Source organism: Caloenas nicobarica, chromosome 36 (assembly GCF_036013445.1).
Source record: "Caloenas nicobarica isolate bCalNic1 chromosome 36, bCalNic1.hap1, whole genome shotgun sequence".
Classification (NCBI taxonomy): domain Eukaryota; kingdom Metazoa; phylum Chordata; class Aves; order Columbiformes; family Columbidae; genus Caloenas; species Caloenas nicobarica.
In genome coordinates, this window is record NC_088280.1 from 856,538 (window position 1) to 884,247 (window position 27,710).

At 59.6% G+C, this 27,710-nt stretch overlaps 1 protein-coding gene across 5 annotated transcripts; it reads right to left on the minus strand.

The window, feature by feature from the left end:
- Positions 1-1,220: 1,220 nt before the first annotated feature.
- EVI5L (ecotropic viral integration site 5 like) lies at positions 1,221-27,285 on the minus strand. Of its 5 annotated transcripts, none has more exons than XM_065654935.1 (20): positions 27,122-27,285; positions 20,805-20,954; positions 19,868-20,057; positions 18,962-19,186; positions 18,511-18,585; positions 18,150-18,275; positions 17,286-17,429; positions 16,215-16,304; positions 15,003-15,100; positions 14,858-14,918; positions 14,108-14,161; positions 12,731-12,763; positions 10,675-10,815; positions 9,660-9,785; positions 7,904-8,038; positions 6,789-6,986; positions 5,505-5,609; positions 4,744-4,839; positions 3,959-4,054; positions 1,221-3,278 (listed from the first exon to the last, which is right to left on the minus strand). In XM_065654935.1, the coding sequence occupies exons 2-20, from the start codon at positions 20,918-20,920 to the stop codon at positions 3,084-3,086; spliced, it is 2,304 nt and encodes a 767-aa protein (XP_065511007.1). In that variant the 5' UTR covers positions 20,921-20,954; positions 27,122-27,285; the 3' UTR covers positions 1,221-3,083. The 5 variants fall into 5 exon arrangements, with proteins under 5 accessions (XP_065511007.1, XP_065511005.1, XP_065511008.1 ...); XM_065654933.1 differs by having other exon boundaries at positions 7,904-8,041; XM_065654936.1 differs by lacking the exon at positions 12,731-12,763 and having other exon boundaries at positions 7,904-8,041.
- Between the last annotated feature and the right edge of the window lie 425 nt (positions 27,286-27,710).

Consider the following 27,710-nt stretch of genomic DNA (forward strand, 5'->3'; position numbering starts at 1 on the left):
CCCAACCTGTGACCCCCCCCCAAACTGTGACACCCCCCCCAAATTGAGACCCCCCCCCAAACTGTGACCCCCCCCCCCATGATCCCCCGTGACCCCTCCCAAAAAACTGACTCCCCCCTCCAAAAAAATCTGTGACCCCCCCCCCAAATTCATTACCCCCCCAACTGTGACATCCCCCCCAAACTGTGACCCCCCCCCAATCTATGATCCCCCCATGACCCCTCCCCAAAACTATGACCCCCCCCCCCAACTGTGACCCCCCCCCCAAATTTGTTACCCCCCCAAACTGTGACCCCCCCCCCCCGAAACTCTGTCTCCTCCCCCCCCTCCCCATCCCCCCCTAATTTTTGCCCCCCAGCCGCCCCCCGACCCCCCCGGTCCCCCCCCAGCTCCAGCGCTGCCCCCCAGGTACGGACTGGGGATAATGGGAGCACTGGGAGGGATGGGGAGGGGGTAACTGGGGATACTGGGGGCACTGGGAGGGCTGGGGGGGAACTGGGAGGGATGGGGAGGGGGTAACTGGGGATACTGGAGGCGCTGGGAGGATACTGGGAGCACTGGAAAGGAACTTGGGGCATTGGGAGCTCGGGGCGGGGGGGGTAACTGGCAATACTGGGAGCACTGGAAAGAGATACTGGGAGGACTGGGGGGGGAACTGAGTAACTGGGAGCATTGGGAGGGATGGGGGGGGGCACTGGGGATACTGGGAGCACTGGGGCGGAGACCGTGAAGGGCTAATGGGAGCAACGGGCTGGGGAACTGGGGTAACTGGGAGCACTGGGCGCTCGGGGCGGGGGGGTAACTGGTGGTACTGGGAGCACTGGGGGGGCACCAACCCCCCCCCCCCCAGCTCAGAACCATCGACCCGAAGCCACTTCCGGCCGTGACCCCCCCGGCTGCGCCCTGAGCCCCCTGGACACCTGGGTCCCCTCCCCGGACGCCTGGGTCCCCACGGATGCCTGGGTCCCCCCCCGAATGCCTGGGTCCCCCCAGCCCCCCCTTCCCTGGGGGGGACAATAAAGGTGCTGCCGCCCCCCCCATGTGGTTATCGGGGTCCCCAAGGTGGGGGGGGGGGGGGGGAGTTATTTTGGGGTGAATTCCCGTGGTTTTGGGGCAATCGCAGGGATTTCAGGACCCCAGGGGATTTCTGGGGCCGGATTCCCGGGTTTCGGGGTCGCTCTGCGGGATTTTTGGGGTGAACCGGAGGCGCTTTGGGTCTGTCCGGCCCACTGTCTGTATTTCTGTCCAGGTACAAACAGCGGTTTGGGGGGGCGGGATCCAGTCCCGGCGCTGGGACCCCCCCGTGGGGTGGGATCGGGGGGATCCGGGGGGGCAGGATCCACCGCTCGGGGATCCAGCGGGTCCTTGGGACCCCCCGTGGGGTCCACGCGGCTGTTCGGGATCTGGGGGGATCTCGGGGTCCCCTGGGGGGGGGGGCAGAATTCACCGCGCAGGGATCCACTGGCTCTCGGGTTCCACCCTTTGGGATCCACCCTTTGGGATCCACTTGGGCCTGGGGACCCCCCACCCGGGGGGGCGTGTGTGTGCGGGATCCATCACAGGGATCCAGTGAGGCCTTGGGATCCCCTGGGGTGCAGGATCCATCGCAGGGATCCAGTGGGGCCTGGAGATCACCTGTGGGATCGATGCGGCTGTTTGGGATCCAGGGGGTCCTTGGGATCCCCCCCGTGGGATCGATGTGGCTGTTTGGGATCCAGGGGCTCTCAGGGTCCCCCAGGGGTTCGGGATCCATCACAGGGATCCATTGGGTCCTTGGGACCCCCCCCCGGGGGTGTAGGATCCACCGCAGGGATCCAGTGGGGCCCAGAGATCCCCTGTGGGATCGATGCGGCTGTTTGGGATCTGGGGGGGTCTCAGGGTCCCCTGGGGGCGCAGAATTCACCGCTCAGGGATCCAGTGGCTCTCGGGATCCCCCACGGGATCAAGCCATCCGCTGGGGATCCAGTGGGTCTCAGGATCTACAGGGGTGCCGGATCCACCCTTTGGGATCTGCTGGGGCCTTGGGACACCCCCCGCCCCGGGGGTTCGGGATCCCCATCTCAGGGATCCAGCGGGTCCTTGGGATCCCTGGGGGTGGGGGTGGGTGCAGGATCCATCATAGGGATCCAGTGGGCCCCGGAGATCCCCAGTGGGATCGAGGCGGCTGTTTGGGATCCAGCGGCTCTCAAGGTCCCCCGGGGTTCAGGATCTCTGGCTCAGGGATCCAGTGGGTCCTTGGGACCCCCTCCAGGATCCACGCGGCTGTTTGGGATCCGGCGAGTCCCGGGATCCCCCGGGGATGGATCCAGCGCTCAGGGCAGCCCCAGGGCCGTGACCTTGACCTTGGGTGACCCTCAGTGTCCTCGGGGTCCCCCGGGTGCCACAAGGCCCATGGGTGGCCCCCAATGTCCCCTGGTGTTCCGCGGTGTCCCCTCATGTCCCTCGGTGTCCCCAGGGTGTCCCCAGGGTGCCCCGGGGCTGGCAGATCCCCCAGAGGTCAGGGGTGGCCCCTCGGGCTGTCACCGCTGTCCCCCGATGTCCCCAACGTCCCCTCAGTCTCGCTGGTGGCTGCTGTCCCCCGATGTCCCCAAGGGTCATGGTGCTACAGGTGTCCCCTCGGTCTCGCTGTCCCCCAATGTCCCCAAGGGTCATGGTGCCACAGGTGTCCCCTCGGTCTTGATGTCCCCAATGTCCCCAAGGGTCACGGTGCTGCGTGTCCCCTCAGTCTCGCTGTCCCCGATGTCCTCAACGGCCCCTTGGACTCGCTGTCCCCGATGTCCCTGAGGGTCACGGTGCCACAGGTGTCCCCTCGGTCTCACTGTCCCCGATGTCCCCTCAGTCTCACTGTCCCCTGATGTCCCCAAGGGTCACGGTGCTGCGTGTCCCTTCGGCCTCGCTGTCCCCGATGTCCCCAAGGGTCACGGTGCTGTGTGTCCCCTCGGTCTCGCTGTCCCCGATGTCCTTGACGTCCTCTCGGTCTCGATGTCCCCAATGTCCCCAAGGGTCATGGTGCCACAGGTGTCCCCTTGGTCTCGCTGTCCCCGATGTCCCCTCAGTCTCGCTGTCCCCAATGTCCCCGAGGGTCACGGTGCCGCGGGCGTCCCCTCGGTCTCGCTGTCGCTGCTGTCCCCGATGTCCCCCATGTCCCCGAGGTCCCCGATGTCCCCATGGGCGAAGGGCGGCAGCTCGTCATCCGAGGAGCCCAGCGAGTCCTCGTCCCCAAGCCGTGTCCCCAAGGCCACCGCCCCGAAGGGCAGCGGGCCCCGCAGCAGCCGGATCTGCAGGGACAGGGACATGGGGACACCGGGGGTGACGGGACAGGGGGACAGGGATGTGGGGACACCGGGGGTGGTGGGACAAGGGGACATGGGGACACCAGGAATGATGGGACAAGGGACGTGGGGACACGGGGGGTGATGGGACAGGGGGACAAGGGACATGGGGACACCGGGGGTGGTGGGACAAGGGGACAGGGGACAAAGGACATGCGGACACATGGGTGATGGGACACGGGGACAAGGGACATGGGGACACCGGGGGTGGTGGGACAAGGGACATGGGGACACAGGGGGTGATGGGACAGGGGGACAAGGGACATGGGGACACCGGGGGTGGTGGGACAAGGGGACAGGGGACAAAGGACATGGGGACACATGGGTGATGGGACAGGGGGACAAGGGACATGGGGACACCGGGGGTGGTGGGACAAGGGACATGGGGACACCAGGGGTGATGGGACAGGGGGACGAGGGACGTTGGGGACATCAGGGGTGGTGGGACAAAGAGACAGGGACATGGGGACACCGGGGGTGATGGGACAAAGGGACAAGGACATGGGGACAAAGGGACACCAGGGGTGATGGGACAGGCCCAGGTGACACTGTGGGCGATGTGACAGGGCCCGGGTGACACCGTGGGCGGTGTGACAGGCCCAGGTGACACTGTGCTATCCCCTCACCTCGGCCTTGAGCTCCTCGATGTGGCCCTTGAGCTGCCGGATGTACTGGGCGGCGTCCGAGTGGTCGAGCTGGCCCTGGAGCAGCCCCTCCTCGCGCTGGGGACAAGGGACAGTGTCCCCCTGTCACCTCCCTGTCACCTCATCACCCCCTGTCACCCCCGTGTCCCCATGTCACCTGGATCTCCAGCTCAGCCAGGGCCACCGGACCGTCCCCTGTCCCCCTGTCACCCCACTGTGCCCCCATGTCCCCTTGTCCCCCTGTGTCCCCCCATGTCCCCTTGTCCCCCTATGTCCCCGTGTCCCCCCATGTCCCCCTGTCCCCATGTCACCTGGATCTCCAGCTCAGCCAGGGCTGCCAGTCTGTCCCCCCGTGTCCCCTTGTCTCCCCGTGTCCCCCTGTGTCCCCTGTCACCCCCCTGTCCCCCCGTGTCCCCCCATGTCTCCCTGTCTCCCCCATCCCCCTATGTCCCCTGTCCCCCTGTGTCCCTCATGTCCCCCTGTCCCCCCACGTCCCCTGTCCCCTGTCCCCCCATGTCTCCCTGTCCCCTCATGTCCCCCCATGTCCCCCTGTCCCCCCATGTCTCCCTGTTCCCCATGTCCCCTGTGTCCCCCCATGTCCCCCTGTCCCCCCATGTCCCCCGTGTCACCCCATGTCCCCCTGTCCCCCCATGTCCCCATGTTCCCCCATGTCCCCCGTGTCCCCCCATGTCTCCCTGTCTCCCCATGTCCCCCATGTCCCCCCACGTCTCCCTGTTCCCCCATGTCCCCCTGTCCCCCTGTGTCACCTGGATCTCCAGCTCGGCCACTCTCTGCCGCAGTTCGGCCACGGCCGCCAGACTCTCGGCCTCGCGCAGCCGCACGGCCAGGACCTCCTCCTTGCTCTGGGGACACGAGTGTCACCGGTGTCACCTGTGTCACCCCCTGCCCACCCCCGCATGGCCAGGACCTCCTCCTTGCTCTGGGGACACGAGTGTCACCGATGTCACCTGTGTCACCCCCTGCCCACCTCCCCACCCAGCTCTGGGGACTTGGGGGGACAGAAGGGGGGGACAGTGGTGGAGGGGACGTGGGGACAGGGAGGGGACATGGGGACCCCAATGGAGGGGACATGGGGACACTGGGAGGGGACAGTGGGATCCATGGGAGGGGACATAGGGACACTACAGAGGGGACATGGGGACACTGCGACCCCACGGGAGTGGACACGGGGACACTATAGAGGGGACAGGGGGACACTGCGACCCCATGGGAGGGGACATGGGGACACTGGGAGGGGACATGGGGACACTACAGAGGTGACATGGGGACACTGTGGGAAGGGCTGTGGCTGGGGACAGTGATGTCCCCATGGAGGGGACACGGGTGTCCCCATGGAGGGCACAGCGGTGACACCAGGGGATGGTCTGTGGGTGCCCCAGGGGAGGTGACAGGAGTGTCCCTGCGTGTCCCCTGGGAAGTGCCAGAGGAGACCCTGAGGGTGTCCCTGAGTGTCTCCAGATGTCCCCGAGTGTCCCCGAGTGTCCCCAAGTGTCCCCGACTGTCCCACCTTGCACTGGGCCTCGGCGTGTTTGCGGTGGCTCTCGCTGAGCTGCGCCTGCAGCCCCTGTGCCTGTGTCACCGTCACCCGCAGCTGCTCCTGCAGGAGGTGACCCTGTGGGGACACCGGTGACACCGTCACCCTGTCACTGTGTCACTGCCACCCTGTCACTGTGTCACTGCCACCCTGTCACTGTGTCACTGTCACCCTGTCACTGTGTCACCATCACCCTGTCATTGTGTCACTGTCACCCTGCCACTGTGTCACCGTCACCCTGTCACTGTGTCACTGTGACTCTGTCACTGTGTCAGTGTCACCGTCACCCTGTCACTGTGTCACTGCCACCCTGTCATTGTGTCAGCGTCACCCTGTCACTGTGTCACTGTCACCCTGTCACTGTGTCACCGTAACCCTGTCACTGTGTCACTGCCATCCTGCCACTGTGTCACTGTCACCTGCAGCTGCTCCTGCAGGAGGTGACCCTGTGGGGACACCGGTGACACCGTCACCCTGTCACTGTCACCTTGTCACTGTGATCCTGTCACTGTGTCATTGTGTCACTGTCACCCTGTCACTGTGTCACTGTCACCTTGTCACTGTCACCCTGTCACTGTGACCCTGTCACTGTGTCACTGTGACACCGTCACCCTGCCACTGTGTCACCGTCACCCGCAGCTGCTCCTGCAGGAGGTGACCCTGTAGGGACACTGGTGTCACTGGCACTCCCCGCCAGACCCCCCCAGTGCTCCCAGTCCCTCCCAGTTTGCCCACCTGTGTCTCCAGCTGCAGCACCCACAGCCCCAGTCCCTCCCAGTACTCCCAGTCTCTCCCAGTCCCCCCCAGTCTCTCCCAGTCCCTCCCAGTGCTCCCAGCGTTCCCAGTTTGCCCACCTGTGTCTCCAGCTGCAGCACCTGCAGCCCCAGTCCCTCCCAGTCTCTCCCAGCACTCCCAGTCTCTCTCAGTGCCCCAAGTCCCCCCCAGTCTCTCCCAGTCCCCCCCAGTGATCCCAGTGTTCCCAGTTTGCCCACCTGTGTCTCCAGCTGCAGCACCCACAGCCCCAGTCCCTCCCAGTACTCCCAGTCTCTCCCAGTCCCCCCCAGTCTCTCCCAGTCCCTCCCAGTGCTCCCAGCGTTCCCAGTTTGCCCACCTGTGTCTCCAGCTGCAGCACCTGCAGCCCCAGTCCCTCCCAGTCTCTCCCAGCACTCCCAGTCTCTCCCAGTCCCCCAAGTCCCCCCCAGTCTCTCCCAGTCCCCCAGTCCCTCCCAGTGCTCCCAGTGTTCCCAGTTTGCCCACCTGCGTCTCCAGCTGCAGCAGCCGCACCCGCAGCCCCCGCAGCTGCCCCTGGGCCTGCGCCTCCCGCAGCCGCGCGGCCACAACTGCCCGCTGCAGCGCGGTGACGTCCCGCAGCGCCGTGACATCCTGCAGCTCCGTGACATCCTGCAGCGCTGGGTCCCCCTGCAGCGCGGTGACGTCCCGCAGCTCGGTGACATCCTGAAACACAGTGACACCCCGCAGCTCGGTGACGTCCTGCGAGGCGGTGACGTCCCGCAGCTCGGTGACATCCTGAAACACAGTGACACCCCGCAGCTCGGTGACGTCCTGCGAGGCGGTGACGTCCCGCAGCTCGGTGACATCCTGAAACACAGTGACACCCTGCAGTTCGGGGACACCCTGTGACGCGGTGATGTCTTGAAACACAGTGACACCCCGCAGCTCGGGGACACCCTGTGACATGGTGACGTCTTGAAGCACAGTGACACCCCGCAGCTCGGGGACACCCTGCGACGTGGTGACGTCCCGCAGCGCCCTGGTGGCTTCGCCACCCCAGTGTCGGTGGGGACATGGAGGGGACCCGGGGGGGATGGGAGGGGACCCAGGTGCTGGGACAAGGGACCCAGGTGTCCGGGAGGGGAGCCAGGCATCCGGGAGGGACCCAGGCATGTGGAGGGGACCCAGGTGTCTGGGGGGGACCCAGGCATGTGGAGGGGACCCAGGCGTCTGAGGGGGGACCCAGGAGGGACCCAGGTGTCCAGGAGGGGACTCAGGCGTCCGGGGGCAGACCCAGGCGCCCGGGGGGACACAGGCATGTGGAGGGGACCCAGGCGTCTGAGAGGGACTCAGGCATCCGGGAGGGGACTCAGGCATCCGGGAGGGGACCCAGGCATCCGGGAGGGACTCAGGCATCCGGGGGCAGACCCAGGCACCCGGGGGGACACAGGCATCCGGGAGGGGACCCAGGCGTCCGAGAGGGACTCAGGCATCCAGGAGGGGACCCAGGTGTCCGAGAGGGACTCAGGCGTTGTGGGGGGAACCCAGGCACCCGGGGGGGACCCAGGCATGTGGAGGGGACCCAGGCGTCCGAGAGGGGACCCAGGTGTTCGGGGGGGAACCCAGGCGTCCGGGCGTACCTGCCAGGTGTCACTGAGGTCCCTGAGCTGCTGCTGCAGCTGCGCCAGCGACTGGGCGGCCTCGGCCTCGCGCAGCCCCAGCGCCTGCAGCTCCTCCTGCAGCCGCAGCAGCGGAGCCTCCCCGGGCAGCGCGCTCTGCTGCGGGGACATTGGGGACATCAGGGGACAGCAGGGGACAGGGGACACAGGGACAGCAGGGGACAGCAGGGACAGGGGACAGCAGGGGACACCCAGGGCAGCCCCAGCAGCAGAGCCTCCCCGGGCAGCGCGCTCTGCTGTGGGGACATTGGGGACACAGGGGACAGCAGGGACAGGGGACAGCAGGGGATAGCAGGGACAGCAGGGGACAGCAGGGGACAGGGGACAGCAGGGACACAGGGAGATTGGAGAACAGCTGGGGACAGGGGACAGCAGGGGACAGGGGACAGCAGGGACAGCAGGGACAGCAGGGGAGACCCAGGGCAGCCCCAGCAGCGGAGCCTCCCCGGGCAGCGCGCTCTGCTGCGGGGACATTGGGGACATCAGGGGACAGCAGGGACAGGGGACAGCAGGGGATAGCAGGGAGAGCAGGGGACAGCAGGGGACAGGGGACAGCAGGGACAGCAGGGGAGAGCAGGAACAGGGGACATCAGGGGACAGCAGGGGACAGGGGACAGCAGGGGACACCCATGGCAGCCCCAGCAGCAGAGCCTCCCCGGGCAGCGCGCTCTGCTGCGGGGACATTGGGGACACAGGGGACAGCAGGGGATAGCAGGGACAGCAGGGGACAGGGGACAGCGGGGACAGCAGGGGAGAGCAGGAACAGGGGACATCAGGGGACAGCAGGGACAGGGGACAGCAGGGGACACCCATGGCAGCCCCAGCAGCAGAGCCTCCACGGGCAGCGCGCTCTGCTGCGGGGACATTGGGGACACAGGGGACAGCAGGGACAGGGGACACAGGGACATCAGGGGACAGCAGGGACAGGGGACAGCAGGGGATAGCAGGGACAGCAGGGGACAGCAGGGGACAGGGGACAGCAGGGACACAGGGAGATCGGAGAACAGCTGGGGACAGGGGACAGCAGGGGACATGGGGACAGGGGACACAGGGACATCAGGGGACACCCGGGGCAGCTGCAGCAGTGGAGCCTCCCCGGGCAGCGCGCTCTGCTGCAGGGACATTGGGGACATTGGGGACAGCAGGGACACAGGCAGTTCAGGGGACAGCCAGGGACAGGGGACAGCAGGGGACATCTTGACTGTCCCCATCCCCAGGGCCACTCCTGTGACATTCCCTGTCCCCAAGGCCACTGGTGGGTCCCTCCCTGTCCCCAGGGCCACTGGTGGGTCCCTCCTTGTCCCCAGGGCCACTTGTTGGTCCCTCCCTGTCCCCAAACCCACTTGTGGGTCCCTCCCTGTCCCCAAACCCACTCGTGTGACTGTCCCCAGGGCCACTTGTGGGTCCCTCCTTGTCCCCAGACCCACTCGTGTGACCGTCCCCAGGGCCACTCGTGGGTCCCTCCTTGTCCCCAAACCCACTTGTGTGACCGTCCCCAGGGCCACTGGGGGGTCCCTCCTTGTCCCCAAGGCCACTTGTGGGTCTCTCTCATCCCCAGGGCCATTGGTAGGTCCCCCCCTGTCCCCAAACCCACTCGTGTGACCATCCCCAGGGCCACTGATGGGTCCCTCCTTGTCCCCAACCCCACCCGTGTGGCTCTCCCCGTCCCCGGGGCCACTGGTGGGTCCCCCACGGTCCCCGTGTCCCCGCGTGTCACCTTCTCGAGCAGCCCCAGGCGGTGCTGGAGCTGCCGCAGCTGCCCCCGGCTCTCGTTCTCCCGCAGCCGCGAGCGCTGCAGCTCCGACTGCAGCCGCGACACCAGCTCGGCGCTGCCGCGGTCACCCTGTCACCAAAATATGTCATTGTCACCAAGGGTCACTGTCACCAATGGTCACAGTGACACCGGCTCGGTGCTGCCGTGGTCACCCTGTCACCAAAATATGTCATTGTCACCAAGAGTCACTGTCACCAATGGTCATAGTGACACCGGCTCGGCGCTGCCGCGGTCACCCTGTCACCAAAACGTGCCATTGTCACCAAAGGTCACTGTCACCAATGGTCACAGTGACACCACCTCGGCACTGCCGCAGTCACCCTGTCACCAAAACGTGCCATTGTCACCAAGGGTCACTGTCACCAATGGTCACAGTGACACCGGCTCGGCGCTGCCGCAGTCACCCTGTCACCAAAATGTGGCATTGTCACCAAAATGTGTCATTGTCACCAAGGGTCACTGTCCCCAGGGGTCACAGCTGGGGACACCAGGGGACGGCTGGGGACACCTCTGACACTTGGGGACACCTGGGACAGCTGGGGACACTAGGGGACAGCTGGGGATGCCTGGGGACACCTGAGGACACCTTGGGACACCAGGGGACAGCTGGGGACAGCTGGGGACACCAGGGGGTGCCTGGGGACATCTGAGGACATCTGGGGACACCCAGAGACACCAGGGAACAGCTGGGGACACCTGGGGACAGCTGGGGATGCCTGGGGACACCTGAGGACACCAGGGGACACCAGGGGACAGCTGGGGACAGCTGGGGGTGCCTGAGGCTGCCTGGGGACATCTGAGGACATCTGGGGACACCTGGGGACACCAGGGGACGGCTGGGGACACCTGAGGCCACCTTGGGACAGTTGGGGACACCTGGGGACAGCTGAGGGTGCCTGAGGATGCCTGGGGACATCAGAGGCCATCTGGGGACACCCGGGGCCAGCTGGGGACCCACCTGCTGTCCCTGCAGCTGGCGGATGGTGCTCTGGGCGCGCTGCAGGTTCTGGGTGGCCGAGCTGCATTGCTGCTTGGCCACCGCCAGCTCCCGCCGGATCACGTCGTTCTGCTCGGCCTCCTGCGCACGCGTCACCTGGCCCTGCGGACACGGGGACATGGGGACGCCGCCGGGGACACGGGGACATCGCCGGGGACACCGGGATGTCGCCGGGGACGAGGCACCGCAGCCGCTCGGGGCACCGGGGGGTGACGTGGGGTGACACAGGGTGATGATGGGGACATGAGGGTGACACCAGTCGCACAGCGCGTGACACTGGGGACAAGGGGGTGACACTGGGGATGAGGGGGTGACACTGGGGACAGTTGGGGACATGTCACCAGATCCACCTGGCACCTGGTTCTGGGCCCCCAGGTCACTGAGAGGGGACGTGGGGTGACACTGGGTGATGCTGGGGACATGAGGGTGACACCAGTCGCACAGCGGGTGACACTGGGGACAAGGGGGTGACACCGGGGATGAGGGGGTGACACTGGGGACAGTTGGGGACACGTCACCAGATCCACCTGGCACCTGGTTCTGAGCCTCCATGTCACTGGGGGGGACATGTGAGGTGACACTGGGGATGAGGGGGTGACACCGGGGATAAGGGGGTGACACTGGGGACAGTTGGGGACACGTCACCTCATCCACCTGGCACCCATTTCTGAGCCCCTGTGTCACTGGGGGGGGACGTGGGGTGATGCTGTGGACATGAGGGTGACACCAGGGATGAGGAGTGACACCAGTCGCACAGTAAGGTGACACTGGGGACAAGAGGGTGACACTGGGGACACGTCACCAGATCCGCCCAGCACCTGGTTCTGAGCCCCCGTGTCACTGGGGGGGACACATGGGGGCACACTGGGTGATGCTGGGGACATGAGGGTGACACTGGGGACAAGGGGGTGACACTGGGGACATGTCACCAGATCCGCCTGGCACCTGGTTCTGAGCCCCCAGGTCACTGAGGGGGGACGTGGGGTGACACGGGGTGATGCTGGGGACATGAGGGTGACACCAGTCGCACAGTGGGTGACACTGGGGACAAGGGGGTGACACTGGGGACATGTCACCAGATCCACCTGGCACCTGGTTCTGAGCCCCCAGGTCACTGGGGGGGCACATGAGGTGACACTGCGGACATGAGGGTGACACTGGGTGACACTGGGGACAAGGGGGTGACACTGGGGATGAGGGGGTGACACTGGGGACAGTTGCGGACACGTCACCGCATCCACCTGGCACCCATTTCTGAGCCCCCAGGTCACTGAGAGGGGACGTGGGGTGACACGGGGTGATGCTGGGGACATGAGGGTGACACCAGTCACACAGTGGGTGACACTGGGAATAAGGGGGTGACACTGGGGACAAGGGGGTGACACCAAAAACGGGCCCCAAAGCCCCATTTTCACCACCCCCCCGAGGGGGGAAGGGACGCGGGAGCCTCCGGAAAAGCAGAAAAGGGTTAAAATGAAGCGGAAAAAGGTTAAAATGAATCAGAAAGGGGTTAAAATGAAGCGGAAAAAGGTTAAAAAGTGGCGGAAATGGGTTAAAATGAAGCGGAAAAGGTTTAAAATGAAGCGGAAAAAGGTTAAAATGAAGCAGAAAGGGGTTAAAATAAAGTGGAAAAACGTTCGAAAGCGGCGGAAATGGGTCAAAATAAAGTGGAAAAGGGTGAAAACGAAGCGGAAAAAGGTTAAAATGAACCAGAAATGGGTTAAAATAAAGTGGAAAAAGGTTAAAACGTGGCGGAAAGGGGTTAAAATGAAGTGCAAAAAGGTTAAAAAGTGGCAGAAATGGGTTAAAATGAAGCAGAAAAGGTTTAAAATGAAGCAGAAAAAGGTTGAAATGAATTCAGAAATGGGTTAAAATGAAGTGGAAAAAGGTTAAAACGTGGCAGAAAAGGTTAAAAAGGAAGGGAAAAATGTTAAAATGAAGCGCAAAAGGGTTAAAACGAAGCGGAAAAGGGTTAAAACGAAGTGGAAAAGGGCAAAATAGTGATTTTTGACGCTACCTGGATGAGGCGGTCGGCGAGGGCCGCGCTCTCCTGCGGCCAGAGAGAGGAGAGAGCAACGAGGAACCAGCTTAACGAGCTTAACGAGGAACCAGCTTAACGAGAGACGCGGAGGCGCCCGGGGACCTTCCCGCGCCCCCGTTTTGGGGGGATTTCCCAGGATTTGGGCACTTTCCCCCCCGTGTCAGGTGGTTTTTCACCCCCAAATTGAGCATTTTCCACCTCGCGGGGATGGGAAATGATGAAGCGGCTGCTCGCTGGACCAAAATCGCCTTTTTTTGCACCAAAGCGGTGCCGCGAGGGGGGAGTTTGGGGGTGTAAAAGGGGGTTGGGGTTGCACCCATGGGTGCCCCCCCCGGGGGATATTTTGGGTGCACCCGCTTGGTTCGTGGGTGCCCCGGGGTGGTTTTGGGTGCACCCAGTGGATTTTTAGGGTGACCTGGGAGGTTTTTGGGGTGACTCAGGGGGGGTTTGGGGTCCCCTGGTGGGTTTTTGGGGTGCCCCAGTGGTTTTTGTGGTGCCCTCAATGTTTTTTTTGGGGTGCTCCGTTGGTTTTTGGGGTGCCTGGGGGGATTTTGGGGTGATCTTGGGGGGCTTTTGGGTGCCCCTATGGGTTTTTGGGGTGCCCGGGTGTGTTTTTGGGGTGCTCGGTTGGTTTTTGGGGTGCCCCCAATGGTTTTTGGGGAGCCCTGGGTGGGTTTTTGGGCTCTCCTGGTGTATTTTTGGGGTGCCCTGGGGGCTTTGGGGTCCCCTGGTGGGTTTTTGGGCTCTCCTGGTGTATTTTTGGGGTGCCCTGGGGGCTTTGGGGTCCCCTGGTGGGTTTTTGGGGTCCCCCAGTGGTTTTTTTGGGGTCCCTTGGTGGGTTTTGAGGTGCCCCAGTGATTTTTTTGGGGTACCCTGGAGTGGTTTTGGGTGCACCCAGTGGATTTTTGGGGTCCCCCTGTGGGTTTTTTTGCGGGTGCCCCAGTGGTTTCTGGGGTTACCTGGGGGGTTTTTGGGGTCCCCCAGTGGGTTTTAGGGGTGCCCTTGTATTTTCTGGGGTGCTCCAGTATCTTTTTTGGGGTGCCCCAATGGATTTTGGGTGCACCCGGGGGGGTTTTGGGGTGACCTTGGGGGGCTTTTGGGGTGCCCCTGTGGGTTTTCGGGGTGCCCCAGTGGTTTTTGGGGTGCCCCAATGGTTTTTTTGGGGTGCTCGGTTGGTTTTTGGGGTGCCCGCAATGGTTTTTTTGGGTGCCCGGGTGTGTTTTTGGGGTGCCTAGGGGGGATTTTGGGTGCCCTGGAGGAGTTTTGGGGTGACCTTGGGGGGTTTTTGGGTGCCCCCCATGTTTTTTTTGGGTGCCCGGGTGTATTTTTGGGGTGCCCCGGCGGGGGTTTTACCTTCTCCAGGGTCTCGATTCGCTGCTTGAGCAGCCGGTTCTCGGTGCGGAGCCGCTGGGGGGGCAAAAAATGGGGAGAAATGAGTCCCTGGGGGGGGGGGTGAATGTCCCAAAGGGGTCACTGAGCCTGGGGACATGGGGGGACATGGGGGAACATGGGGAGAAGTGGCCCCGGGGACAGACTGATGTCCTGGGGGGACCCTGGGGTGGCTCAAACAAGCCCAAGTTGGGGACAAAGTGGCCCTGAAGTGGCTGATGTGGCCCTGGGGACACATTGAGTGGCCTTGGGATGGATCATGGTGGCCCCAGGGTGGCTTAGGTGGCCCCAGGGATGGGACAAAGTGGCCCCAGGACACTTTAGGTGGCCCCAGGGATGGGTTAGGTGGCCCCAAGGATGGCTCGGGTGGCCCCAGGATGGGACAAAGTGGCCCCAGGACACATTAGGTGGCCCCAGGGATGGGTTAGGTGGCCCCAGGAATGGCCCAGGTGGCCCCAGGATGGGACGAGGTGGCCCCAGGATGGCTTAGGTGACTCCAGGATGGGACAAAGTGGCCCTAGGGATGGGACAAAGTGGCCCCAGGACACCTTAGGTGGCCCCAGGGATGGCCCAGGTGGCCCCAGGATGGAACCAGGTGGCCCCAGGATGGGACAAAGTGACCCCAGGGATGGGACAAATTGGCCCTAGGACACCTTAGGTGACTCCAGGATGGGACAAAGTGGCCCCAGAACAGCTCAGGTGGCCCCAAGTCACCTTGATCTCGATCTGCTCCTCCATCTCCTTGTTCTTGATGGCCGCGTACTCCTTCTCCAGCCTGCGGGGACACGGGCCGGGCTGGGACGCGGGTTGGGGACGGTCCCTGCGCCCCCGTGGGACCGACGCGGCCCCCCCCGCTCACCTCTTCATCTTCTTGGCGTTGAACTTGACCTGTGAGGCCTTGAGGATGAGCTTGTCGGGGCAGCTGTCGAACTGGTGCGGGATCACCTTCTGGAAGAACTGCGGGGACACGGGGGGACAGTCAACGTGGCCCCGAGAGCCGGGCCGGGCTGGAAACTGGGCCCAAAGGCAGGCCTGGGGGGTAAAACCAGCTCCAAAGTAGGGTTTGGGGGGTGAAACCGGATCCAAAATAGGGTTTGGGGGGTAAAACCAGCTCCAAAATAGAGTTTGGGGGGTAAAACCAGCTCCAAAATACAGTTTGGTGGGTAAAACCAGCTCTAAATAGGGTTTGGGGGGTAAACCGGCTCTAAAACAGGGTCTGTTGGGTAAAACCAGCTCCAAAATACAGTTTGGTGGGTAAAACCAGCTCTAAATAGGGTTTGGTGGGTAAAACCATCCCCAAAATAGGGTTTGGTGGGTAACACCAGCTCTAAATAGGGTTTGGTGGGTAAAACCAGCTCTAAATAGGGTTTGGTGGGTAAAACCAGCTCCAAAATACAGTTTGGTGGGTAAAACCAACTCTAAATAGGGTTTGGTGGGTAAAACCAGCTCCAAAATAGGGTTTGGTGGGTAACACCAGCTCTAAATAGGGTTTGGTGGGTAAAACCAGCTCCAAAATAGGGTCTGCGGGGTAAAATCAGTCTCAGAATCGGCTCTGTGGGGTAAATGTGCCCCAAAATACACCCTCGTTGCATAAATCCACCCCAAAATACAACTTATTCTGTCAACCAGCCCCAAAATATGGCCCATATGTCCCCAAACATGCCCAGTTGGGAGAAATCTGCCCCAAAAATACTAAATGTGGGGGGAAATCTGCCCCAAACGACGGCTCCTTGAGCAAAGCTGCCCCAAAACACGTCCCGTTGGACAAATCCGCCCCAAAATTATGTCCTGTTGGTCAAATGTGTCCCAAGATTATGTCCCGTTGGGCGAATCCACCCCAAAATAAATCCTGTTGGACAAACTGACCCCAAAACACATCCCGTTGGACAAATTGACCCCAAAATAAATCCTGCTGGACAAATAGGCCCCAAAACACGTCCCGTTGGACGAATAGACCCCAAAACCCATCGTGTTGGACAAATAGACCCCAAAACACATCCTGTTGGACAAGTCTGCCCCAAGACCCATCCTGTTGGCCAAATCCACCCTACACCCCATCCCCGTCGTGTACCTGGGACATCCCCTCCATGTCTAGCTGGACGAGCTCGGCCTGGTTGAACTGCAGCAGAGCCAACCCCACGCGGAACACAATCTCCAGCCCCTGCCGGAAGGACCCAATGGTTGAGTCAAGGGTTGAGCCAACGCTTGAACCCAGCGCTTGACCCAACGTTTGACCCAACGCTTGACCCAACACTTGACCCCAACCCTTGACCCAACGCTTGATCCCAACGCCTGACCCAACGCTTGGCCTAACGCTTGTCTCCAACCCTTGACCCGACGCTTGACCCAACGCTTGATCCCAATGTTTGACCCCAACGCTTGACCCAATGCTTGATCCCAATGCTTCACCCAACGCTTCACCTAACGCTTCACCCAACGCTTGATCCCAACGTTTGATCCCAACGCTTGACCCAACGCTTCACCCAATGTTTGATCCCAATGCTTGACCCCAACGCTTGATCCCAATGCTTGATCCAACGCTTGATCCCAATGCTTGATCCAATGCTTGATCCCAACACTTGACCCAACGCTTGATCCCAACGTTTGATCTCAACGCTTGAGCCAACACTTGGCCTAATGCTTGTCTCCAACCCTTGACCCAACGCTTGACCCAACGCTTGATCCCAACGCTTGACCCAACGCTTCACCCAATGTTTGATCCCAATGCTTGACCCAATGCTTGATCCCAATGTTTGATCCCAACGCTTGACCCAATGTTTGATCCCAACGTGTGATCCCAATGCTTGACCCAATGTTTGATCCCAACGTTTGATCCCAACGCTTGACTCAACGCTTGATTCCAAGGCTTGATCCCAAGGCTTGAACCCAACACTTGACCCCAACCCTTGACCCCAACGCTTCACCCAACACTTCACCCAACGTTTGATTTCCTAACGCTTGACCCAATGCTTGACCCCAACCCTTGACCCAACATTTGACCCCATGCTTGACCCAACCCTTGAACCCAACGCCATCACCTCAAGGTTTGGGGGGTTTTCTCCCCCAAAACCAGCCCGGTTTGCATGAGGAGAACGTTTCTGCACCCGCACGTGGTTTTTGTGGTCGGTCGCGGGTGCGTTACCTCGTACATGAAGATGTCGAAGACGCGCGTGGCCACGGGGAGCGGGAAGGTGGTGAGGAAGAGGGTGAGGAACCAGGAGGATGCATACATGGAGGTGAGGAAGCTCTGCGAGCGGAAGTGGACGTTCAACTCCGGCAGCTGCTCCTGGACATGAAAAATGGGGGGAAATGAAGAGAAATGGCAAGCGGCGGATGGGTTTAGGGGTCGCTCGTGGCTGGTGAGGTTGGGACTGGGCCACGAGGTTCCTCAGGGGGCTCCTAGAAGGTCCCTTGGTGGGGAGGGGGTTGTGGATGGTCCCCAAGGTCTCCTGGATGTCCCTCAGGGCACCTCCTGGATGGTGTCACATGGATGGTCCCTTTGGGTGACTCACAGGTGGTCCCCAGGGTGTCACAGATGGTCCCTGAGGTACCTCATGGAGGTGCCTTGGGGTCTTATGGATGTCCCCGAGGTATCTTGGGGACATCCTGGACACTCTTGGGGTCTCACTGATGTCCCAAACATCCTTGGGGTCTCACAGATGTCCCCAGGTATCTTGGGGACACCTCTGGGCTCTCATTAATGTCTCCAGGGTATTTGGGGACAGCCTTGGGCTCTCACTCATGTCCCCAGGTATCTTGGGGACACCCTTGGGCTCTCACTCCTGTCCCCAGGTATCTTGGGGACACATCTGGGCTCTCACTGACGTCCCCCTCAGTAAACCACGCCTGGTCCCCAGATCCCTCCCAGACGTCCCCCGGATCGTGTCGCTGGACATGAGCTCCGCAGAGGAACTGATTCCTCCCAAGAGCTGTCACCTCCCTGTCCCTGTCCCTGTCCCCTCCCTGTCCCTGTCCCCACCCACCGGGGACTCTGGGGGGTCCCCACCTGCAGCAGGTACTCGAACTGGTAGATGCAGAGCCCCAGCTCGGCCATGCTGGGTTTGAAGAGCTCCCGCAAGCGATATTCCTGCATCAGCCTCACGAACACGCAGAACGCCTCTTCCTCGGGCATCTGGAGACCCAAAACCACGTGAATTCCCTCCGAAAACTCTGCTGGAAGCTGTTGGGATGGGGGTGGGAACCATCCCCAGGTGAAGGGGAAGGCGAATGGGGGATTTGAAACCCACTAGGAGCAGGTGGAATGGTGGGAACGAGCCCGTTTTGCCCCTGAGGATGGAGAAAAATGTTCCCGTTCCCCAACCCTGCATCTCCAAAGGGTGTGAAACCCCCCCAGGGTCATCACGAACCTGCATGAGCAGCAGCCCCACGATGAAGGCACTGCCCTGGCAGTACCCAACCTCTCGGTCCACCAGCGAATAGGCCTGGAAGGGAGAAAAAAATTCAAAATAAATATAAATGTAAGGAGGGGGATTGGCCGGCCTACTGGCCCTGCGTCCTGTGGGGAGAAACATCCAAAAATCTCATTTTTTGGGGGGTTGACGACACCTCCTGCGAGCACGACGTTGCTCCGCGCTTGAATTCAGACCTTGAAATACTCAAATTATTTATTTCTTAATTCAAACGACAGGAAAAACGAGGTTTGGGATGGACGGGGAACGAGGTCCCTTCGCCAGGAAAGAATCGACGGTTCCGGGCGCTTGTGGCGGAAACTGAACCCACCAAAAATCAATGAAAAAACCCGAAGCGGCGTGTGGGTTTGCGACCGCGACGGGTTGAGGTTTGGGGATGGGACGTTACCTTCATGACGTTGAAAAGAACCTCCTGGCCCAGGCTGTCCTGGCCCTTGAAGAATTCGTGCTCGGGGTAGGTGCGGGCGATGTCGCGCCGGATCAGCTTCTCACAGGGCGACGACATCTTGAGCAGCTCGGAATATTGGTTTTTGACGGGCATGTCGGTGGCACTGCAGAGCAGCTGCCACACGATGGCGCGGAAGTGGTGGGGGATCCCTTTGCGGATGAGCTCCTGCGGAGAAACGGGGCGAAAAACCCAAAAAACCCACCGGGTTTCGCGACGAGATGGAAGCTCTTTGTGGACGGGTGAACAACATCCCATCCCGGTGCGCAGGTTTTTGCTTCCCCCGTGACACCGCCGGGGACACCCCCCTGTAACACCCCCTGTGACACCTCCAGTGTTCCCCGGGTCTCGCTGTGTCCCCAGTCACCAACTTCCACCCCCATAACCCTCCTGGTGTCCCCCTCGCGGTGTCCCCAGAGCCCCCCAAGACCTCATGGTGTCCCTGGTGCCCCCCTGGTCCCTCCCGGTGACCCCCGGGTCCCCATCACCCCTCCCGGCCCCCCGCATTGTCCCGGTCCCCATCACCCCTCCTTGGGTCCCCCCAGTCCCCATCACCCCCTGTCCTTGTCCCCTTCTGTGTTCCCCCCCCCATCACTCAGTCTCTGTCCCCGCCCAGGTCCCCATCACCCCCCAGTCCCTCCCATTGTCCCTGTCCCCACTGTCCCCATCACCCTCCGTCCTTGTTCCCCCACCGTGTCCCCTCCATCCCCTGGTCCCTGTCCCTGCTGGGTCCCCATCACCCCCCAGTCCCTCCCATTTTCCCAGTCCCCACTGTCCCCATCACCCCCCATCCCCGTCCCCCCGACCTGGGTTAAAACACACTGGGAAAAACCGAACTTTGGGCCTTACTTTGAGCAGCTTTTCCTTCTTCTTGCGCCACTCGTCCCACTCGTTGACGACGCGGCCCCAGAGGATCCAGGTGTCCTCCTCAAGGTGGCCGAGGTTGGACGAGGCCGAGGAGCTGGACACCAACGAGGAGCCGCTGTTGCGGCGTGAGCCGTTCACCGACCGCATCGACTTGGAGTCGGCCTCCAGCAGCCTGCGGAGAATCCGACCCAAAAATGGAGACATTGCCCCAAAACTGGCCCAAAACCAGAGATATTCCCCCAAAATAGCCCCAAAACAGGCGATATCCACCCAAAATAGCCCCAGACAAGGAGATCTTCTCCCAAAACTGGCCAAAAAGACGAGATATTACCCCAAAACTGGCCCAAAAGGGAGAGATTTCCCCCAAAACAGGAGATATTCCCCCAAAACAGCCCCAAATGAGGAGATCTTCCCCCAAAACTGGCCCAAAAGAGGAGATATTGCCCCAAAATAGCCCCAAACAAAGAAATCTTCCCCCAAATAAAGACCCAAACAAGGAGATCTTCTCCCAAAACTGGCCCCAAAGAGGAGATATTTTCCCCAAAACAGGAGATATTCTCCCAAAACAGCCTCAAACGAGGAGATCTTCCCTCGAAATAAAGACCCAAAAATGGAGATCTTCCCCCCCAAAACTGGCCCAAAAGAGGAGATATTGCCCCGAAACTGGCCCAAAACCAGAGATATTCCCCCCTATATATTTATATAGATATTGTACACATAATTTACTTTTATATTCTCTCTATATTTTAATATTCTACACATTTTAATATTTCTATTATTTCTATTTTTTTTCACTTATTTTTTCCAATATTTTTGCCATTTTCCCCGGCTGGTGGCGCTGGCTCCTCGTTGTGCAACTCCTTTGATTTTTAAGTGAAATATTTTTCTAAAAAATCCAATAAAACCCCCAATGTCGCACCGGTTCTGCTCCTCCAGTTTGGCCAGTAGCTCCAGTTCGTCGGGACTCAGGTTTTCCGAGTCGGACGTTGGTCCCGAGGGGACGGACGAGTCGGGGCTGGCGGCCGGAGACGCCATCGCGGGGCCGAACGCGGCGATTTCGGGGCCTCACCTGCAAAAAAAAACCCCAACGTTTTGTTAAAAATCTCTTTGAAAAAAACCAACATTTTAGCCAACGGGATGAAAAACACGACTCGGGTCGTGCCTGCCGAGATATTCGCCGAATTCCCTACAAAAATTCAGGAGCATTCGCTCTCCAAAACCAACAGCAGCAAAGCGCGGGGCTGGCAGCGGAGCAGGGTGTACGAGGGTTGCGCTTCAGGCCTCACGTTTCTGAGCTTTAGGGATCAAAACGGAGATCTCGGGGAACTTTAGGGAGCGTTAGGGATTGGGTGGAGCGGTGAGGAGCTGGTCTCCATTTTGGGAAGGGTTGTGCCGCTGTCCTTGGCGATGGTGAGGCCGCAGCTTGAATCCTGTGGTCAGTTTTGGGCCCCTCGTCACATGAAGGACATGGAGGGACTAGAGAGAGGGCAGAGGAGGCGACGAAGCTGATGAGGGGTTGGAGCACAAGTGCGATGGGAGCGGCTGAGGGACCTGGGGGGTTCAGCTGGAGAACAGGAGCTGAGGGGAGACCTTCTGATCTTGGAACTGCCTGAAAGGAGTTTGGAGCATGGAGGGGGTTGGTCTCTTCTCCCAAGTGACGGGACAACAGGAAACGGCCTCAAGTTGCACCAGGGGAGGTTTAGATTGGATATTAGGAAAACAATTCTTCCCCAAAGGGCTGTGGGGCGTTGGAACAGGCTGCCCAGGGCAGGGCTGGAGCCGCCATCCCCGGAGGGGTGAACGGAGGAGGCTCTTGGGGACATTTTAGTGCTGGGGTTGGGTTGTGGTTGGACTCCATGATCCTGAGGGGCTGTTCAAACCTAAATGGTTCTAAGATCAGCTCAGGGCTCAAAATGGCGCCAGAATCACCTCAGGGATCCAAATGGCGCCAGAATCACCTCAGGGATCCAAATGGCGCCAGAATCACCTCAGGGCCCAACATGGCGCCAGAATCACCTCAGGGCCCAACATGGCGGCAGAATCACCTCAGGGCCCAACATGGTGGCACAAAGATCATCTTGGGGCTCAAAACGGTGGCCATGGGGCATAAAATCACCTCAAAACACAAAATGGTGGCCCCAGGGGCACCAGAATCACCTCAGGGCTCCAAATGGCGCCAGAATCACCTCAGAGCCGCCATCCCTGGAGGCCTGAACAGATGAGGTTCTTGGGGACATTTTAGTGCAGGAGTTGGGTTATGGGTGGACTCGGTGATCCTGAGGGGCTGTTCCAACCTAAATGGTTCTAAGATCAGCTCAGGGCTCAAAATGGCGCCAGAATCACCTCAGGGCTCAAAATGGTGCAAAAATCATCTCAGGGCTTAAAATGGTGGCAACAAAATCACCTCAGGGCTCAAAATGGCCTCAGAATCACCTCAGGGCTCCAAATGGCGCCAGAATCACCTCAGAGCCGCCATCCCTGGAGGGTTGAACAGATGAGGTTCTTTGGGATATTTTAGTACCGGGGTTGGGTTGTGGTTGGACTCCATGATCCTGAGGGGCTGTTCCAACCTAAATGGTTCTAAAATCACCTCAGGGCTCAAAACGGCCCCAGAATCACCTCAGGGCTCAAAACGGCGGCACCCAAATCACCTCAGGGCTCAAAATGGCCCCAGGGGCACCAAGGTGGCCTCAAGTTGCGCCAGGGGAGGTTGAGGTTGGAAATCAGGAAAAATTATTCAGGGAAAGGCCTGAGGTTCTCAGGGGTGTGGGTTAATGGTTGGACTCAATGATCTTGAGGGGCTTTTCCAACCAAATTGATTCTAAGATCAGCTCAGGGCTCAAAATGGCCCCAGAATCACCTCAGGAATCAACATGGGGGAACCAAAATCACCTCAGGGCTCAAAACGGCGGCACCAGGGGCACCAAGATCATCTCAAAACACGAAATGGCGCTAAAACCACCTCAAAACACAAAGTGTTTGCCCCAGGGGCACCAGAATCACCTCAGGGCTCCAAATGGCCTCAGAATCACCTCAGGGATCCAAATGGCGCCAGAATCACCTCAGAGCCGCCGTCCCTGGAGGGTTGAACAGATGAGGTTCTTTGGGATATTTTAGTACCGGGGTTGGGTTGTGGTTGGACTCCATGGTCCTGAGGGGCTGTTCCAACCTAAATGGTTCTAAAATCACCTCAGGGATCCAAATGGCGCCAGAATCACCTCAGGGCTCAAAATGGCCCCGGGGGCACCAAGGTGGCCTCAAGTTGCACCAGGGGAGGTTGAGGTTGGAAATTAGGAGGAATTATTCAGGGAAAGGGCTGAGGTTCTCAGGGGTGTGAGTTAATGGTTGGACTCAATGATCTTGAGGGGCTTTTCCAACCAAATTGATTCTAAGATCAGCTCAGGGCTCAAAATGGCGCCAGAATCACCTCAGGGCTCCAAATGGCGCCAGAATCACCTCAGGGATCAAAACGGTGGCACCAGGGGCACCAAGATCATCTCAAAACACGAAATGGCACAAAAACCACCTCAAAACACAAAACGGTGGCCCCAGGGGCACCAGAATCACCTCAGGGCTCCAAATGGCGCCAGAATCACCTCAGGGCTCCGATGGCGGCCCCAGGGCTGTTGGGATCACCTCACGCCAAGAAAAACCTTGAGGAGCTGCAGCGAGTTCAGAGGAGGGAACGGAGCTGGGGAAGGGGCTGGAGAAGGAGGCTGAGGGTGGAAATTTGGGGTGATTTCTTCCCCAAAGGGCTGTGGGGCGTTGGAACAGGCTGCCCAGGGCAGGGCTGGAGCCGCCATCCCCGGAGGGGTGAACGGATGAGGCTCTTGGGGCCGTTTTAGCGCCGCTTAATGGTTGGACTCGATGATCCTGAAGGTCTCTTCCAACTGAAATGATTCTATGATTCTATGGTCTGAATTAAATTCATTAAATCATTGCATTAAATTAGACAAAACCCCAGAATTTAGCCCGATGGAGCCTCGTTTTGAGGCCGGAACAGGGAAGAGAGAATCGACAAAACCCGCTCGGTTTGGCTTTGGGGGGCGACAGCGGCAGATTTGCCCAATTTGGTGGGTTTTTAAAGCAAAATGGTGCCTCGAGAAGGGACAAATCCTGGGTTGGGATGGTGGAAATGGGGCGGAAAACGGGGAATTGAAGAGCGCTGAAAAAATTGGGGTTTAAGTGGCGCCTCCGGGCGGGAATGGGATCAACCCCGGGAAGCTCCGGCCTTTTTTTGGGCTGAAAAACTCACTTTGTGGTGAAAAAAAGCAGGAAAATGAACCCTCAGTGGGCGCTGCGGCTAAAGGGAATGAAAACAAGAAAGAAATAAATTAAAAAATGTGACATAAATGTGGGATTTACCTGATTTGGGCTGAATTTGCTCTCCATGGAATGAAGCTGTAAATCGGGGAGGTTTGAAGCAAAAATCTGTGGTTTAAACTGTTTTTTTGGGAGGAAAAAGAGCAAAATGAGAGAAGAGAAAGGAAGAGGAGCCGGGCGAGCGAAATGGGGGAAATTCCAGCTCTTTTGGTTAATGTTTTTTTCCAAAAGTGGTAAAATTTAACAGAGCGGTTTTGGGGGAAAAAACGGGCTCAATGGTTAACGGGTTATTAAGCAGGAAATTTTACAAAAGGGGGCAAAAAAAGCCTTAATTTTATTTAATTTGGCCCCGTCCGGCGGCGGCTGCGTGTCCAGGAGAGTCATTAAATTAATTAAATTAATTTTAAAAAATTAATTTAAAAAATAATTAATATTTCCCTGCAAGACTTCCCTGGTTGATCGTGCCCAAAATGCTGGTTTAATAATTAAAAAAAAAAGAGTTTTGCTGCAAAATTGTAAGTTATTGATTAAATAGAGGTTGCGGCACAAACTACTCGGGTTCAAGGGGCAGTGAAAATGGCCCGAAATGGCTTTTTTTAGGAAAATGTTCATTTTTACACCGATGTAGAGGGGAATAAAAGCAACGACTGCGCGATTTCAACCCGAAACTGCAGGATTTTGATCCAAAACCGCAGGATTTCGATCCAAAACCGCAGGATTTCAACCCAAAAATGAGGCAAACAGAAGGGAATGTGAATTATTAGACACAGGAAAACCAGGTGGAAATGGGAAAAAAGGAGAAAGAACGAGTTGGAATTTTTACAGGGGGGTTTTTGGGATGGAATGTTGTTTTTTCTGGCATGGGGGGCAGCAAAATTGGCTGAAAAAGCTGGAATTTGGAGGAAAAACATAAAATCTGGGGGGGGGGTTTCAAAGGTGCTGGGAAAATTGGGGGGGAAAATGGTGGAAACGGTCCTGGAAATACCGTAAAAAAAAGCCCATTTTCCACAGGACTTCGCGACCTCAAACCGGAGCATTTTGGGAGGAAAAAGCAAAAATTTCCCCCTGTTCCTCTTCAAATTGCCCAATTTGCAGGTTTTTTGACCCATTTTGGCAGCTTTTCTGCGGAGCTTCGTCCCGTTTCTGCGTTTTTTTGTCCTTTTTCCGCCCCTTTTTGCTGCGTCTCTCACCGTCGTTTTTGTGTATTTTCCACACATTTTCTCAGCCCCGTTTTGCGCCTTTTTCGCCCCATTTCTGTGGCGTCTCCACTTTTTTCCCTGCGCCGCTTCCGCCGCCTCTTCAAACTTCATCAAAACGGGGGATTCGGCCCCAAATTCAGCTGCAATTTTTGGAGGTGCCATCGACATCGAACACAAACCATGAAAAATCCATCGATTTGCCAGAAATCCCAATTATTAACGTGCAAAAGGAGCCAGAGGAGGGAAAATAAATGGATTAAACCACAAATATTTCGCTGGGATGTTCTCGAGCGTCACCAACACCCGCGGTTGGTGGAAAAAGGAGGAAAATGGGTAAAAATGGGTTTAATCATGGCAGGTTTTGCCACCGGGGGGGATGAAACGGGTGTAAATTTTAAGCTAAAATCCCCCCAGGCTCAAAATCAACCCAAACCCACCCAAAAAACAGGTGAAAATTGAATTGATCACCAAAACAGAGCGAGGAAACCGCCACCCCCCGCCCGGCACCGGCCACAAAACATGGATTTTTGGGGCAAAACAACCCAAAATGCCACTCGGGTGGTGATTTTTGTGGTTTTTTCGCAGTCCTCAATGGGTCGAAACGGGGAGGATTTGGCGTCTTTGGGGATTTTTCACCAAAATAGGGATTTTTGATAGATTTCCCACCCAGGCTGCTGGTATCAAACGCTGCCGGCAAAGCCCCGATTGATGGAAAACCAGCAAAAAAAAAAAGGGGAAAAATGGCAAAGGGAGGGGATGGATTTTGGGGAAAAACCTCTGGAATTGGCTGGGGAAGCCAAAATCGCTGTGTTTGAACCCAAAATGGGGCGGGGGGGGGGGCGTTGGGGCAGCACAAAGACCAAAATGGGGGGGGATGGGGGGAGGTTTTGGGGGGCACCCAAGGGACCCCCCAATCCCCCCTCCCCATGGGGTGGGGGCGTTTTAACCAAAATCTCGGGGTTTTAAAGGGAAAAAGACGCGAGAGGCAACACCCTCTTTGCACACGGGTTGCAATGGGGAGGGGGGCGAAAAAGGTGGGGGGAGAACCCCCCAAAATCACCCTCTGTAGTGGGGGGACACCCCCCCCCGCAATGTCAGCCCTATTCGGGGGGGTACCCCCAATGTTGCCTCTATGGGGGGGCGACACCCCCAATGTGTCCCCCAATAGCCCCTAATTACCCCACATTCCTTGGGGGGACACAGCCCTAATTACCCCCCCCCCCCCCCAATTAGTGGGGTGACCCTAATTACCCCCTCAGCCTTGGGGGGGGGGAGAATCCCCCAATTACCTCCCAGTCCTGGAGGGGGGGGGGGTGTTACCCCCATAGTGAGGGGGGAAATTATCCCCTTACCCCCCCCCCATATGAGGGGGGACCCCAAAAGAACCCTCAGGTATGGGGAGGGAACCCCAATCACCCCCTATATATTTGGGGGGGGGGGGAATTACCCCAAATTACCCCCCACAGCCTACGGGGGGGGTCACCCCTATAGACACCCCCTCCTTGTAGCCTGAGGGGGGATTTGCCCCAATCACCCCCCCCACAAAGAGGGGGTCACCCCCAATCACCAATCCCCCAGGTACATCAGCGGGGGGTTTTAGGTCTAATTACCCCCCCCAGGGGGTTAATTACCCCCCCGGGGAGGGGGGGGCACCCCCATTGCTGAGGGAAGGCCCCCCCCCAGGGGGCGGGGCGCCCCTCTCGGCCCCTCCTACCTGCGAGACGCTGCCATAGCGACCACCGGCTGCCTCCGAGTGGGGGGCCCGCGGCTTTTCCCGGCCGCCACCGCCGCTTGGAGCCGAGCGGGAGCCGCGGCCGCCGCGGGCCCCGCCGCTGCCATGGGGGGACCCGCCGCCGCCGCCGCCGCCGCCGCCGCCCCGACTGACACCGACTGACAGCGACTGACAGGCGGCCCCGCCCCGCAGCCAATCACCGCGCAGCTTCCACGCCTCCGCCCGCCCTCCCGCGGCGCCTCCGCCAATCGGCGCGGCCCACCCGGGGAACGAGCCGCCGCTATAAACCGCGCCTTGCTGAGCGGCGAGCCAATGGGCTGGCTAGCCGGTGGTTGATGGGCAAGGCGCCGTTCCAATGAGATTCAAGGAGATGCTTGGGGGTGGGCACAGTCCCGCTGAGAGGCGAATGGCAGGCGCAGGGGGGATGATGGATAGGTAGAGCGGCCAATCAGCTGCCACATCTGGCTGGAGTGGCACCTGGATGACAGGAGAGGACAACAAGCCCCCCCCCTTCAGCCGGAGGGTTTGGATTTGATTGACAGAAGAATTTACCAATCGCCGGCGCAGGAGA

Bases quoted from the DNA above. Each gene is read 5' to 3' on its own strand.
- EVI5L (XM_065654933.1), bottom strand. From the start codon at position 20,920: ATGGCGTCTCCGGCCGCCAGCCCCGACTCGTCCGTCCCCTCGGGACCA. The intron at 17,430-18,149 runs GTGGGGACCCCC...TTTCATGTCCAG, and splicing joins AGTTCGAGTACCTGCTGCAG to GAGCAGCTGCCGGAGTTGAA. The intron at 10,816-12,730 runs GTAGCGTCAAAA...CCGTGTCCGCAG, and splicing joins TCGCCGACCGCCTCATCCAG to GGCCAGGTGACGCGTGCGCA.